Here is a 15,730-nt window from a genome sequence, read left to right on the forward strand (position 1 = left end):
CAGTGCCTCCCACATCATCACAGGGAGACCCACCCAGTAGTGTGGTGGCAAGTTCAGAAGTGCAGGGTCTCTTCGTGTTAGTCACAGCCACCCCTCCCCCTTTTATGCTGCTGAGTTGAGAATGAGATCCTTCTTAATGCCTTCTCCCACAACAGACATCCCTAGGAGCTAATAAGCATGAAAGGAGAGTGTGTTAGCTACTGAGAATAGTCTTCTCAGTGGCTGACTCACCTCCTTTCACTCTGATTGGCAACAATCAACAGGAAAGGATAAGGAAGTCAGAAGACTCTTTTCAGTGGCTAACACATTCCCCTTTCATGCTGATTGGGCTGCAGGATGCTGGAGACATATGGACCCTGCTGGGGCCCTGCTTCCAAAAAAGGAAAGGGTCTAAGAACCCCCGATACCCTGGACGACTACACCCCTGGACCTACCTCTGATGAGATTAGATCATGCCTTGCCAACCCTCCCTAGAGTCTCTTACAGTGTCGCAACTGTAGCTGGGATATGATTTCAGTGAACAAGGCCACCTGGGAGGCCATTCATATTGTACTAGGGCTGTACATCGGATTCAGCTGAGCCTCGAGCCCAATCAGGCCTATTTGGAGGCATTTGGGACTTTGCCAAGTAGAGATGAAATAGCCCCAGATGGGTTAGGAAAATCATGTGCGAAGTATGGCCCGTAGGAACAATTTTTTGTCATCTGTAAACAAAAGCCCTGAGTAATGAGGCAGGCTACAAAGGAGAGCATGCATGATTTCATATGTTCTTGAAAGTAAATTTGTTCCTGCCTTTTTATCTACAGCCCCTGATGAAGGCCTAAAAACTAATAGGCTGAAACATGTCGGGCTTTGATTATACAATATAATAATAAACACGTATTTTTCTAGCATCTTGGGTTCCATCCCTCTTTCTCCCCTTGTTGTCAAAAACAACAGGTGATGTAGTGAACTTGGTTTCGGGCTGTAGCACATCATGCTGAAGTTGAGGGCTCACATGATTGAATGTTCCTTCAAATACAATAATTCTCTGCTGATAGAAAACTAAATGTCAGGGAGAAAGGTTCTAGATTAAAATATGTTTGTTTTTAAAGCCTGCCATTTACAAGTCATTCCAGGGCTAGTTGCACATAAAAAACAGTATTTTAGTGGGGAGGAGAGCCTGGCTGGGAGTCCAGAGTCTGCGAGTTCAAATTCCCGCTCGTGTCTCCTGGGTGTCAAGGGCCAGCTAAAGATCACCCCACAGTGAGTGGCTCAGGGGTTACGTGCCCTGCCACCTGTGCAGCCGTGGGCAAGCTGCATAGTCCCAAGGAGCCCAGTTGCCCCCCAGCTGGCAGTTGCGCACAAGGAAGGGGCTGGCTTGTGCAGCTGTGGCAAGCTGAGCAGGCCCTAGCCAGCTGGGGAGGACTAGCCTCAGAGGGAGGCAATGGTAAATCCCCTCTGAATACTGCTTACCATGAAATCCCTATTCATAGGGTCGCCATAAGTTGGGATCGACTTGAAGGCAGTCCATTTTTACATGTGAAAGAATGGGGATATGGTTCTGAGTGCACATTCAAGTATTCATCCATATTAGAAGCAATGTACTATGGATACATAACATCCACACTCTGATATGCATTCTGATATGCATCTCAATGTGCATTTCATTTACATCTGTGGTTCCTGATCCAGCTAACATGGCAAAAGCTGTTTCTGTGCACAGATCTCCTTCCTTGGATTGCAACATTTTGCCTGATTGCCTGATTATATAATCTAAGGATACATCAACATACTGTGGCCGCAGCAAACAAAACAAAACAAATTGATGGAGAGAGAAAGCAGGACTTCTTTAATCCTTCATATCTACTGGTATAAGTACTATTTGGATAAGGGCAAACATTTTGGAAATTGCTTCAGCAGCTTTCTTTGAAAAGCTGCCAATAATTCATAGGAAAGACTGTTAAAGTGGCTGACACCATACTCCATGACTTATGAAAATCACCATGCAAAACACTATATCCTATATAACTGACTGCTCACATGGCATCATCATGCCAGTCAACACATTCCAAGATAACCACATGGTCAATTGTTTATTTACTTTTCAATATATTTGTGACCGGAATGGGATACAGCAATGTTCATGTGGTTGTCACTCGAAACAACAATCCTGTTTTGAATTCTCACTCCAATACCTGTAACGAGTTTGCGGAGCACTTCCAGGACAAGATCGCATGCATCCGTCGGGACTTAGACTTCCATGTTATGACAGATGAATCCATTGAAGTGTCCAGAACGCAGCCTTGTCCTTTATTATTGGATGAGTTTCAGTTGGTGCAGCTTGAGGAAGTGGACAAGGTGCTTGGAATGGTGCGGGCGACCACATCTGCTCTGGACCCTTGCCCATCTTGGCTGGTGAAGGCTGGCAGGGCTGAAACCACCGGCTGGGCCAAAGAGGTGATAAATGCCTCCTTGAAGGAGGGAGTAGTCCCTGTTAGTCTCAAGGAGGCAGTAGTGAGACCTCTTTTAAAGAAACCTTCTTTGGACCCAGATGTTTTGAACAACTATAGACCGGTGGCGAATGTCCCTTTCTTGGGCAAGGTTTTGGAGTGGGTGGTCGCCGGCCAGCTCCAGGCGCTTTTGGATGAAACCGATTATCTGGATCCGTTTCAATCCGGTTTTAGGTCCGGTTTTGGCACTGAAACAGCCTTGGTCACCCTGTATGATGACCTTTGTTGGGACAGGGACAGGGGGAGTGTGACCCTGTTGATTCTCCTTGATCTCTCAGCGGCGTTTGATACCATCGACCATGGTATCCTTCTGGGGAGGCTTGCGGAGTTGGGAGTTGGAGGCACTGCTTGGCAGTGGCTCCGCTCCTACTTAGCGGATCGTCGCCAGAAGGTAGTGCTTGGGGAACACTGCTCGACACCCTGGACTCTCCATTGTGGAGTCCCTCAGGGGTCGGTTCTGTCCCCCATGCTCTTTAACATCTACATGCAGCCTCTGGGTGCGGTCATCAGGAGTTTTGGAGTGCATTGCCATCAGTACGCTGATGACACGCAGCTCTACTTCTCCTTTTCACCTTCTTCAGGTGAGGCTGTTGATGTGCTGAACCGTTGCCTGACCGCGATAATGGACTGGATGAGAGCTAATAAACTGAAACTCAATCCAGACAAGACCAAGATTACTGTAATGCACTCTACGTAGGGCTGCCCTTGAAGACAGTCCGGAAACTTCAGCTAGTGCAAAACGCGGCAGCCAGGTTGTTGACGAGAACCGATCGGTCCGTGCATATAACACCTGTCCTGGCCCGTCTGCACTGGCTACCTATCTGTTTCCGAGCCAGATTCAAGGTGCTGGTGTTGACCTATAAAGCCTTACACGGCGTGGGACCACAATATCTTGTGGAACGCCTCTCCCGCTACGAACCTACCCATGCGCTTCGTTCAGTATCTAAGGCCCTCCTCCGGGTACCAACCCATCTAGATGCCCGGAGAACTGTTACTAGATCTAGGGCCTTTTCTGTAGTGGCCCCCGAATTGTGGAACAGCCTACCTGAAGAGATCCGCCTGGCGCCTACAGTACTTTCCTTTAGGCGCCAGGTTAAGACCTGGCTATGCTCCCAGGCATTTTAATGTTTTAATGTTTATGTTTAATGTTTTAGCTTAAATTTTGCTGATACTCATTATTGATTTTATTGTAACATTGTATTTTAACTTAGTTGTACACCGCCCAGAGAGCTACTAGCTATGGGCGGTTTATAAATGAAATGAAATAAATAAAATATATATAAATAAACATGCAAGGAAGTCAACTAATGACATGATGCCATGTGTCACCCCACTGCACATTCTTGGCTATCCCTGGGAAGCAGTGGAGTAAAGAAATGCAAACATGACGATGTTGCATTATGGAGCGAGGAGAAAGAATCTGATGCAGGGTTGTAGGTTTGAGTTGCAACTCAGAGATTCTATGGCTGAAGGGCAGATTCAATCAGTCTGCTTTTTGCAATGGATCAACCCAGTTCCACATTCCCAAACCTACTTGTGGATTGGAACACAACTCCTGATTGGATTATGTATTTTTCCAGATAGAGCAATGTGCGCTTCAGTGCACAAAAAGTACACACAAAGATATGCATTTTTACAGCCAAAATGCATACAAAATGCATATATTACAGAGAAATGCATTGAAAAGAATGGGAAAAATTGTGTCTTAGGGAAAATGCTTACAAAAATATGTACAATAATGCATACAATAACATGTACAATTTAAATGTGGAGTTTTCATGGGTTCTTTCAAAATAATGTACCAAGATGGAACCAAAGGGACTTATGATTGAGTTTCAGCAAACTTGAAATGTGATAGACTTAGACTAGGGATGGACGAATCTGACAATATCCGTTTCTGTCAGTATCTATTTTTCCGTTCTTATGTTCAGTTTTCCACATTTCCTCATCAATTTATGATGCTTTTAAATTAAGAAAACAAAATATTCATAAAAATTAATCAGTGTTTTAGTGTGAATTTCTCGTTGTTTGCAATTTTGCCTAAAATAATACTCTTGTATACTATTTTCAAGAGTATATACATTATGTGCACACTTCCCCTAGATATATGCAGTTATGTACACATGACTTGGCTGGAGGACTGCATTGCAAAATTTGGAGGCAAATTTCAAAGGATGGCTGTGTTATAGTTTACTTATTGTCTGAAAAGTGCAAATTAAATAAATAAATTGGGTAGGTTCACCTTTCACTGTGAACTCAATTGAATCTCCCCCCTATCCCTAACTTAGGCTGATCTCTCCATCCTCAGAGATTACTGTCATGTCTAGTTGTAGCCTCTTTTTCTAGACAGACTGTTGGCCTGCATGGTTTTATTTAAAGTTTGGCATTATTGGCCATGAGAAAAAATTAGAGATTTTGCTCACTTAGATATGTGCTGCTGTAATGAAATAACAATGTTGGCATGCTCTGCAGATGCTTTTCATTAATTCTTGAGGTTGCTTCACATAAAAACACACACCATGACTCTCTTGAATGCATTATTTACAGGATTTTCCCCTCCTGTGGCTTTTGATTTTACTTTCAAGTGGTATATTTGTAAATGAAGGCAGATGTTCCCTTTTGGAGAAAGAGGCAGGAAAGACAGATAATCAGTAAAACCTTATTAGTCTGAAAGATGCATCTGCTGCACTCTAAAGCAATATTAAGACTGATCTAGCTTCTTTCTCAAAAACAATACTTTTCTTTACCAGCGACACACAGTAGAAAGACTTGTGACATCTGGGTCATCAAAGGAAGCTGATCATCCAAAATGTAATTGAAAAGTGAGACTGAAAAATTCCGTATAGTTTGAGATATAGAAATAAAAAAAATTAAATAACTCTGAACTAGGGCCAATCAGAAAGTGCCTTCCCACCTTTCCAGCACCATTCTCAGACTGAGAAGTTGGAGAGGCACTTTCTATATATTTAGGGGTAGGCTGAAGAAATTTGTAGGACTTCCAGGAGCACTTGGGGGGCAAGGAACCACAGTTTTAACAATCCATGACAGTACTTCTGTTTGCCTTTCATTTCTCCATCTCCTTTTTAAAAAAGCAGATTTCTGCCATGTGAAAACAATGACAGCAATCTTTCCCCTATCTGAGGTCATTCTCACCTCATAATGCATCTTAGGAAAGACTGCATCCTGATATAGCATCTTTCAGTGTACATTGTGGGTTTGGATGGGTGAATCTGTCAGTTTCAGTTTTCTCTTTCTCATTTTTCCAGTTCTCCACATTTTCACATCAGTTTAAAATTCTTTTTTTAAGCCCTAAAATTTTATCAGCATTTTACTGTGAATGTCTCCTAATGTACACATTTTTAGATAATTTGACCTAATGCACCTATTTTTGCAAAACAATTTTACCTAATGTAATGTACTTTATTATTATTATTCATTAATATATGCATTTATATGACCACTTTACCCTAGTATATGCATTTTGGCTGGAAAACTGCATTGCAAAATTCAGATAAGTGCAAATTTTGAAAGAGGACTATATTGTTTTAGAAAGTGCAAATTCTGTAGGTTCTCCTTTAAATATGGACTGCCTTGAATTTCACTGAATAGGGTTTACATGCAAGATCACTTTACCCTATATATGCCCACTCGACCACTTCAGTGTGCGGAACTGGCATGGTTGCAGGAGTCACATAATACTCATTCTGCAGTTGTAAGAAATCAATCTTTTAAGGTGGCAGCACTTACACCTTGGAACTCCCTGCCTATCATCATCAGGCAAGCACCTTCCCTGTGCTCTTTCCATTACCTGCATCAAAGAATTTTGTGTAGGCAAGGCTATCCAGGCATGTAGAAGTTAACATGTGCGTTGATCTGTTTTTAACTTTATTTTTATTAAGTTTTAATGTTTTCAAATACCTGTTTACAATACAATACAAGGAGGAGTTCACAATCAGTTCTTCAAATTTCAAAGGACAGAGTAAAGAGATGTGTCTTCAGCAACTGATAAAAGCTGTAAAGAGGTGTTGTCAGACACACCTCTATGGGGAAAGAGTTCCACATTCTTAGGGCCTTCACCAAGAAGACCCTCTCATGAGCCCCTGCTCTCACCTGAAACTCTGAGACCAGAAGAACCACCAGGAGGGCCTAGGCTGGCCTATAGGTACAGAAGCACTCTTTCAGATATTTCAGATGGTGAAAAGGCTTGTGAACTTATTGGCAGTTGTGCTTTTTGTAAGGAGCTCTAATATGATGAGCTCCCCTTGGGCTCGCTTCTATTCAAACAGCTGCTGGTGGTGCTGCCATGTCCACACTGGGACCATCATCCTGGGAATCTGGTACCTGATCATCAACTCAGTGGTATTGCTGATTATACTGAGCGCCTTGACAGATCCTGGCCAGTACCACTTAACTACTGCTGAATTAGGGGGTGACTTTGAATTTATGGACGATGCCAATATGTGCATTGCTACTGCATTTTCTCTGCTCATGATTCTCATCTGTGCAATGACCACATATGGTGCATATAAGCAACATGCAGCCTGGATCATCCCTTTCTTCTGTTACCAAATCTTTGATTTTGCACTCAACACTTTGGTTGCTATCAGCATACTTGTTTATCCAAGCACAATTCAGGATTACCTGTGGCTACTGCCTGCTAATTTCCCCTACAAGGAGGAGATTATGTCTATCACTCCCACATGCCTAATTGTGATTATTCTACTTTTTATAAGTATCACCTTGGTGTTTAAGAGTACCCAAGGAGGTCAGATGCAGTGTGAGAGAGTTTAGAATTAATACACTTCAGTCCTTCCAAATGAGAAAAACCCTCAGACACCTTGGATCCCAATATCCTGGGACTAACTTGAACAAGAATGTTCTATAAAGAAATAGATGGGTTTTATGAAGAGGAAAAGTGAAATCTTCCCAAGGTAAAGAAATTTAGTTAAAATTGTGTTTTAGATTGTTTTTAAAAGATGTGTTTTTAAATTTGTATATTTGCTTTAATGTTTTTAGTTATTGTAAACCGCCCAGAGAGCTTCAGCTCTGGGGCGGTATATAAACACAATAAATAAATAAATATGCAGGTATCCAGAGCACAGCCTTGTCCCGATTTCTTGCATAAGTTTCAGTTGGTACAGCTTGAGGACATTGACAAGGTGCTTGGACAGGTTCGTGCAACCACTTCTGTGCTGGATCCTTGCCCTTCTTGACTAATAAAAGGGATGGAACAGCCGACTGGGCCACGGAAGTGATTAATGCCTCTCTGTGAGAGGGGGTGGTCCCTGCCTGCCTGAAAGAGGCAGTAGTGAGACCACTCCTGACAAGACCCTCCCTGGACCCAGAAAATCTTAATAACTATAGGCCGGTGGAAAATGTTCCATTCCTAGGCAAGGTCCTTGAACGAGTGGTGGCAGGCCAGCTCCAGACACTCTTGGATGAGACCGATTATCTGGATCCATTTCAGTCGGGTTTTGAAGCCTGGTTTTGGCATGGAAACAGCTTTGGTCGCCCTGTATGATGATCTTTGTTGGAAGAGAGACAGGCGGAGTGTGACTCTGTTGATTCTCCTTGATCTCTCAGCGGCTTTTGATACCATCGGCCATGATATCCTTCTGGGACAACTGGCTGAGTTGGGAGTGGAGGGACTGCATGGCGGTGGTTCTGCTCCTACTTGGCGGGTCGGCTCCAGAAGGTGGTGCTTGGGGAACATTGCTCAGCACCCTAGACTTTCCAGTATGGGGTTCCGCAGGGGTCAGTTCTGTCCCCCATGCTGTTCAACAACTACATGAAACCATTGGGTGCGGTCATCCAGAGCTTTGGAGTGCGTTGCCTTCAGTATGCTGATGACATGCAGCTCTATTCCTCCTTTTCATCTTCTTTGGGTGAGGCTGTCAATGTGCTGAACCAGTGTCTGGCTGCGACTATGGACTGGATGAGGGCTATTAAACTGAGGCTCAATCCAGAGAAGACTGAGATGCTGCTAGTGGGTGGTTCTTCTGACCAGATGGTGGATGTCCAGCCTGTTCTGGATGGGGTTGCACTCCCCCTGAAGGAGCAGGTTCATAGCTTGGGGGTTCTCCTAGAACCACCTCTGTCACTTGAGGGTCAGGTAGCCTCAGTGGCACGGAGTGCCTTCTACCAACTTCGGTTGGTGGCCCAGCTACACCCCTATCTGGACAGGGCTAACCTGGCTTCAGTTGTCCAAGCTCTGGTAACCTCCAAGTTAGATTACTGCAATGCTCTCTATATGGGGCTGCCTTTGAAGATGGTTCGGAAACTGCAGCTTGTGCAAAATGCAGCGGCTAGATTGGTAACAGGGACCAGACAGTTCGAACAAATAAAGCCAATTCTGGCCTGCTTGCATTGGCTGCCTGTATGTTTCCGAGCTCGATTCAAGGTGCTGGTTTTAACCTATAAAGCCTTACACGGCTTAGGACTACAATACCTGATGGAATGCCTCTCCCGACACGAACCCACCCGTACACTACGCTCAACATCCAAGGCCCTCTTCCGGTGCCTATTCCGAGGGAATCTGGGAGTCTGTCAACAAGGGAGAGGGCCTTCTTGGTGGTGGCCCCCAAAATATGGAATGATCTTCCTGACAAGGTGTGCCTGGCACCAACACTGTTATCTTTTCGGCACCTGGTCAAGACCTTCTCCCAGGCATTTTAGCATGTGTTTTTAAATTGCTTTGTAAAAATGTGTTTTTCAATTTGTATATTTGTTTTTAATGTTTTTAATTGTTGTAAACCGCCCAGAGAGCTTCAGCTATGGGGCGGTATACAAATGCAATAAATAAATAAATAAATAAATAAATTTAAAAGCTGAACTATGTTTTACTTGAGATACTCAAATATAGAACATTAAAATAACTGAAATAAAAAAGCAGGCCACTTCTGAGCACCTCTCTAATTTCAGATGCAGGAGTTTTGACATGCTGTTTCATACTTTCTCTGCATCTAAGGATTATTAATTTCTCTGTAAGTGGATCCCCATGGAGTTCAGGTCAAGGAGTAAGGGTCTTTAATGGTTTACTGTACTGCCAGTCCTCTGCTTTCTTGCTAGTTTTTTCCCTTCCTTCTAGAGATGTATATGATTTGCATGCTACTTTGTAGTCTGTTGTTCTATTATAGAAGAGGTTTTGACAATTAAGTTTCTAATTTATTTCAAGGAAGTGGAACACTATCACCTCTTAGTGTCCTTCAAAAAAGATTAATCTTCACATACTGTTTAAATATAGTAACCTTATGCATTGGTAATCTCACATTGGACTATTGTTAATGTGCTCTATGTGGGGATTCCCTTGGGGTTGGTCCAGAAGCAGCAGCTGGTGCAGAATACTGTAGCCAGGTAACCGAGTGGTGTATCTGGAGGTGCACATATTATGCCTGTGCCGAGGGGACTGCACTGGCTGCCGATTAGCTGCCACACCATTTTCAAGGTGCCAGGCCATGTTCATGTGCTTTAAATACATGGTGTGGATGTAACCCATGTGTTATAGGTTAGATTGATACAGGGTGAATTCCCAAAGCTGCCCACTGTGACTTAATGGCTATGCAGAATTTGAAAAGCAGTCTTGCACATCTTGCCCCAAACCAAATGCTCAGCCACATAACAACCATTGCTGGCATAAAGGCCCATGTGATATGTATCTGTGGCCACTCACCCCTTTCAAAATATGCACAATCCTTGCTTAGAAACCTTGAACCTTTGTAGAACCTTTCTTTGCCTGTGGAATTTTGAGTGCTACCTTGCCTTGCAGTTAGCTCAGTGTTTCTCAAACTTTTTGATTTTTTTTTTGTGGGGGGGAGCACTTTAAAATATTACCTTCTGAGTCATCCCAAATCATTAGGAATCACCTGCTCTACAAATAAGTAAGTGCACAGAGCCTGCTATTGCATGCAAGAATCTGTGGATTAGGATACTAATCCCAATTTTTTAGAAGAGGAATAGAACAGAATATGTTTCACCCCTCCTGAACCCAGGCACAGAGGAGCATCGTGGGAGGGGCAGCTCTTTCGGAATGTTTGGGTTATAGCCAACAAAATTCTACTCAAAGTAGAGCCTCAAAATTAATAGATCTAAGTTAATCATGTCCGTTAATTTCAATGAGTCTACTCTCAGTATAACATTGGATACAAACTCTTTTTTCCAAACTGCATTGAAATATTGACACACCGGCCTTTGGGGGTGAAGATTGAGGATGAAATGTCTGTTCCCCCTGCTGTAGTGCTGTTGTTATTTTGTAATTGTTGACTGCACTAATGTATGAGTTTAATTGAAATTTTATGTTTATGTGTTATCTTAATTTGTTACTTCAATTCTATATGTATTGTTGCGCACCACCCCAATCTCAGAGTGGTAAGATTTCCTGTGGTGTCTTTATGAAATATGGTTTATTTATTTACACACATTCCAACCTGAGCTTAGGATGGAGGGGTTCATGGCATCAGCAGTCCAATATCCAGCTTTTCCATCAGGGTTACAGGAGGCATCCTAAAGCCATGGTGCAGAGAGCCAGCCTCTCTGCCTGCCTCCAGTCCCAGCCTTTCCCAAACACACTCACTACCCAACTAACTACACAAGCTTCTTGTAGGCACCAGGAGGGGGGGAGACTCTCCTGAAGAGTTTCAATGACAAAAGGATCTCCCTGGCCCATTCACCAGTTGTTTGGCACCTGATAGACCCATTAACCCACCTGACCACCCTATTAGCTTAACAAAGAAACTCATCTGACCAGCAGAGCGAGTTTCTCACCCCAAGGCACAGGATTGCAAATCAGAGGCTGGAAGGGGATTCATAGGATTATCCATTTCAACCCCAAACTCACAACACTATGAACCTGGCACTGAGACGCTTGGCAAAGGAACCCTATGGTGGGGGAATAAACAGATGATAAATGGTGTATGTATTCATACTTTGAGTAGACCCATTGACATTAATGAACCAAAGTTAGTCAGGTCTAAGCCAGTGTGGTGTAGTGGTTTGAGTGTTTGACCTGGGAGACCAGGAATCGAATCCCCACACAGCCATGAAGCACACTGGGTGACCATGGGCCAGTCACTGCCTCTCAGCCTCATAGGAAGGCAATGGTAAACCACCTCTGAATACCGCTTACCATGAAAATCCTATTCATAGGGTCGCCATAAGTCAGAATCAGAGGCAGTACATTTTTTAATTCAATTCAGTGGGTCTACTCTGAGTAGGACTACTACTGAATATCAATCACCATATGATAAAATAAATGAGGGGATTGTGATGATACGGTAACCTCCATAAAACCAACTTGGATCAGAGAGGGGGTGTTCAGTCCTCCCTACTCCTGGCCAATTGCAAGATCAAAGCACCACCTGTTTCAGAATTCCATCCCACTTTGGAACTTCATGCCCTCCATGAGGTGCCCTCCATGCCCCAAGGTGGGGAGGATCTACCCATGCTTTGAGCATCACAGAGTTAGCCACTGGTCCAGCAGTTCTTTATTGGACCAGCAAGAATAACAGTTCTTTCTAGACAAGTAACTTGTTTGACCCACTGCTCTAACTACTCTGTGGCACACATGGACCTGAGGATTGATACAATACTTTCCTGAGTATATATTTGGTGGGAGGGTTGTCCTCATTCACACAAACTATGCGTTTTGGCTAAAGACTGTTCCTGGGAACCATTATAGGATAGCATTCATGTCTATTGAAATGTTTCACCATTGTTTTATACAAGTGTTTTATTTTCTAGTAGTTGTGTTGAGTGCAAGCTTTTTTATTGTATGAAGAACAGTTATAATAACATACCCTTAGGGCCTATTGTTATACCGATGCAGCTAAGTAAAAGCAAATCAGTCTCCTTTTGAGTGCAGTTGTTCAATTAGATGACTGCAAAGGGAAAGGATTCTTTTCGAAAGTCCTGCTGTGCATGATATATGTAGCCCAGTTAATTCGTAAGTGCTTCTATAGCTACAGTACTTTTGTGAATTCATTAATATATCAAGGGTTACCTAAAGACGTTTAGCTATACAGTCAACTCAATTGCATTAGTATGAAGAACTCTACATTTTTTAAATGGCCATGGGCTCAATCATGCTGTCATTGGACTTCAGCAGAAGTAGAGCAGCAGCCATAATTTTACTAAGCACCAATGGGAGCTTTGTTCCAAGGGTTAATTGCAGCATTGGGGTGATTTTCATTGGGATCATGGCTGGGGAGGCATTTAGAGTAATGTGCAGCTTGGCCCTTAACCAGCACTCTGAGCCCCTGTGCTGGCTCTTTCATTTGCATCAATACAAGTCTCTGTTCCCAGTCCTGGAGCAGTGTGGTGCACATCCCCAGAGGATCACACTGTTCTAGTAATGTAAGAACCATCCCTCAGTGATAAGGATGGGTGAGAATTTCAATTCAGTTTGCATTTCAAGCAGAATTTATCAAATTCACTTTTTCCAAAACACAGCCGACCTTCGAAATTCGAATTTATTAGAATTTTGGGATGCAGTTTGCCAACTAAACAACATTTACAAAAATGCATATATTAGGGGAAAGTCTGCATAAAAATAAATGCATGAGTGAAAATAACATGCAAAAAGGCATGAAATGATGAGGAATGGCTTTCAAAAATATGTACCGTTGTCAAAACTGCATACAAAAATTATTATTGTTGTTGTTGTTGTTGTTGTTGTTGTTGTTGTTATTATTATTATTATTATTAATTTTTATTTATACCCCGCCTTTCGGCCAAAGGCCCTCAAAGCAGCTCACAAGAAAAATAAACACAGGTATAAAAATACAATAAAAGCAATACAATTTACAAAAATTAATTTAAATAACAAATAACATTATGTATTTATTTGGAGAAATTCGCACTAAAATGGTGAGGAATTTTCATGATTCTTTTTAAAAAATCGCAGATTGCTGGAAAAATGAGCAAAACTGGAAAAATGAGAAACTGCGATAACCAAAACAGACAGATCTTTCCATCCCTACTCAGAGATGATGGGACTGAGAGGAGAGGAAAAGATTAGAGGCTAGCTCAAAGGCATAATAGGAATAAACCCCCTCAAACGCTAGATGGTGCTTGAGTATCACTACAGCTCAAGGCTATAGTAACTCCCTCCCAAGTTGGTGAACAGCATCATGTTGGCCTTTGGGCTGTGCCATATCTACTTATTTCTGTTTAAGACTGAGTCAAGCTGCTGTCATTTGCTGGATTTATGCGTCTCTTTTGCTATTGCTAGAAGGAAGGAGGGCACTGAAGTGCTTTTCTTTTGGTCAAGTAATGTCATAAAAAGGCTGGTTATGACTGCCTCAGGTAACATGGCAATCAGTGACAGTTCTGCCAATCAAAGACGGTGATATCAGGAGCCTTTGGGGGATGCTTGGAATATTCCTTTATAATAATCATAAATCTCTGGCATTGTCTTGCACTTCCCATTCCTCTCTTTGTTTCCTAAGCTGATCAACAGAAGAATAAGAAGAAGAGAACAAGTATTGTGATCCTGCAGGATAAATAAAGCCCACAGACTTAAGTGGGAAAACGTGACTGAACTGAATGCTGCCTTTCACATTAATCATACAGTCCATCCCCAAGTATATTATACCAACACCTGTAATGACAATGAAAACCAGTATGGTTTGTATGGTTAAAAAAGAGACACGATAAATAATCAATGATTTATTTATTGCCACAAAGAAAAGATACCACTTATTGTGACACTAGCAAACGTTTTGCCTAAAGGGGTATTTTATTCAGAAGTAAACTCAATTTGTTGAAAGCCTGCTCTGTGAAAGTAAGCAGGGATGGGAAGGAAATTTGGTTTGGTTCACATTTTCATGCCAGCTTTCCTAATTTGCACTTTCCAAAACAATATGAAAACTGAAACAGAGCTACTGCTTTCTTCTGCTGCTATAGATGTTCCTTCCTGGTCTCAGATATTTGGGAGGTGGGAAATGTACCTAGGACAAAGTGAATTATATATTTACTGGGTCTTCAGTTCCTTGTTGTAGCATTGATGCTATTGATGACACAGGCTTTTATTTATTACTTGACTGCTTGTTGCTATAGGGCGGTTTAAAAATGTAATAAAATAAATAAATAAATATCGCTTAAGGGGGCACAACCTTTTTCGTCAAAGTCAGTTCATAAATTCAGTGACAAACTATCAAGCGATGAGAGGTCAAGTAATATGCATACATACATATGGTAGAACCTCATTGTAACATGGGGGTCAGGGGACAAAGGATACGCCTAAGTTATATGGGTTCCACATTATATCAAAAACCACTGTACTTTGTATAGTGTTTTATTTGGGGACATTGTCAAACCCGCAGTATATCTGAATCCATGGTACAGTGCCACACTATAGTGAGGTTCTACTGTATGTAACCTCCAGGCCTAGCTCAGCTTCATTTGAATGTGCTCTTCCCCAAGTATCTTCACCTCTCCTGCTGGAAAAGAAAGGATACTGTATTAGATCCTCTGTTCTCAGAGCTTTGCCTGAGAAAGGAACTGTTCTGCAAGAGGAATTTTCTCTCTCTCTCCCCTCTCCCTTCCTTTTTGCTTACAGAAGAGAAGGGCATCAGTAACTCCTGCATGATGGCTAGGGGTGGGGGAGAAATTCAATTCAATTTTTATTTCAAACGAAATCTATCAAATTTGCACTTTCTAAAACACTATAACTGAAACACAGCCATCCTTCAAAATTCACATCTCATAGAATTCATCAACCAGTGTCTACAAAAATGTATGTTAGGGGAAAGTGTGCCTAAAACTGAATATGTGCATGAAAACACCATACAAAAATGCATTATACAATGAGAAATTGCTTGCAAAAATGTGTAATTAGTCAAAACTGCCAACAAAAATATGTTTATTTGGTGAAATGTACACTAAAATGCTGGAGAATTTTCATGAGGATTTTTTTTCTTTAAAAATCGCAAATTGCTGTAGAAATGTGGAGAACTGAATTTAAAATTAGAAAAACAAGAAACTGAGAGAACCAACATTGACAGGTCTTTCCATCCCTAATGTTGGCCTATGCACCATTGTTCCAAAGAACTAAAAGCATCTGTAACTGGTGTTAAATAAACTACTATGTTAACTGCAGTGAAGAAAACATCTTTCTTCTCAACATCTCTAGGGAATCATGGCCCATTCCACTTTTGGCCACGGATTTCCAGGTGCAGGTAAAGAAAATAAAAAAGCAAGTACTCTGAGATATAGTGATGGCATTACAAAAACAAAAGGAATCCT

The 15,730-nt window shown here is 42.1% G+C and overlaps 1 protein-coding gene across 1 annotated transcript; it reads left to right on the forward strand.

Annotated features, from left to right (window-relative positions):
• Positions 1-6,739: 6,739 nt before the first annotated feature.
• Positions 6,740-7,282, forward strand: LOC133377885 (lysosomal-associated transmembrane protein 4B-like). Its single transcript, XM_061612685.1, has one exon. The coding sequence runs from the start codon at positions 6,740-6,742 to the stop codon at positions 7,280-7,282; it is 543 nt and encodes a 180-aa protein (XP_061468669.1).
• Positions 7,283-15,730: the final 8,448 nt, after the last annotated feature.

This window comes from Rhineura floridana, chromosome 2 (genome assembly GCF_030035675.1).
Source record: "Rhineura floridana isolate rRhiFlo1 chromosome 2, rRhiFlo1.hap2, whole genome shotgun sequence".
Classification (NCBI taxonomy): domain Eukaryota; kingdom Metazoa; phylum Chordata; class Lepidosauria; order Squamata; family Rhineuridae; genus Rhineura; species Rhineura floridana.

Coding starts and splice junctions, on each gene's coding strand:
- LOC133377885 (XM_061612685.1), top strand. CDS start 6,740: ATGATGAGCTCCCCTTGGGCTCGCTTCTATTCAAACAGCTGCTGGTGG.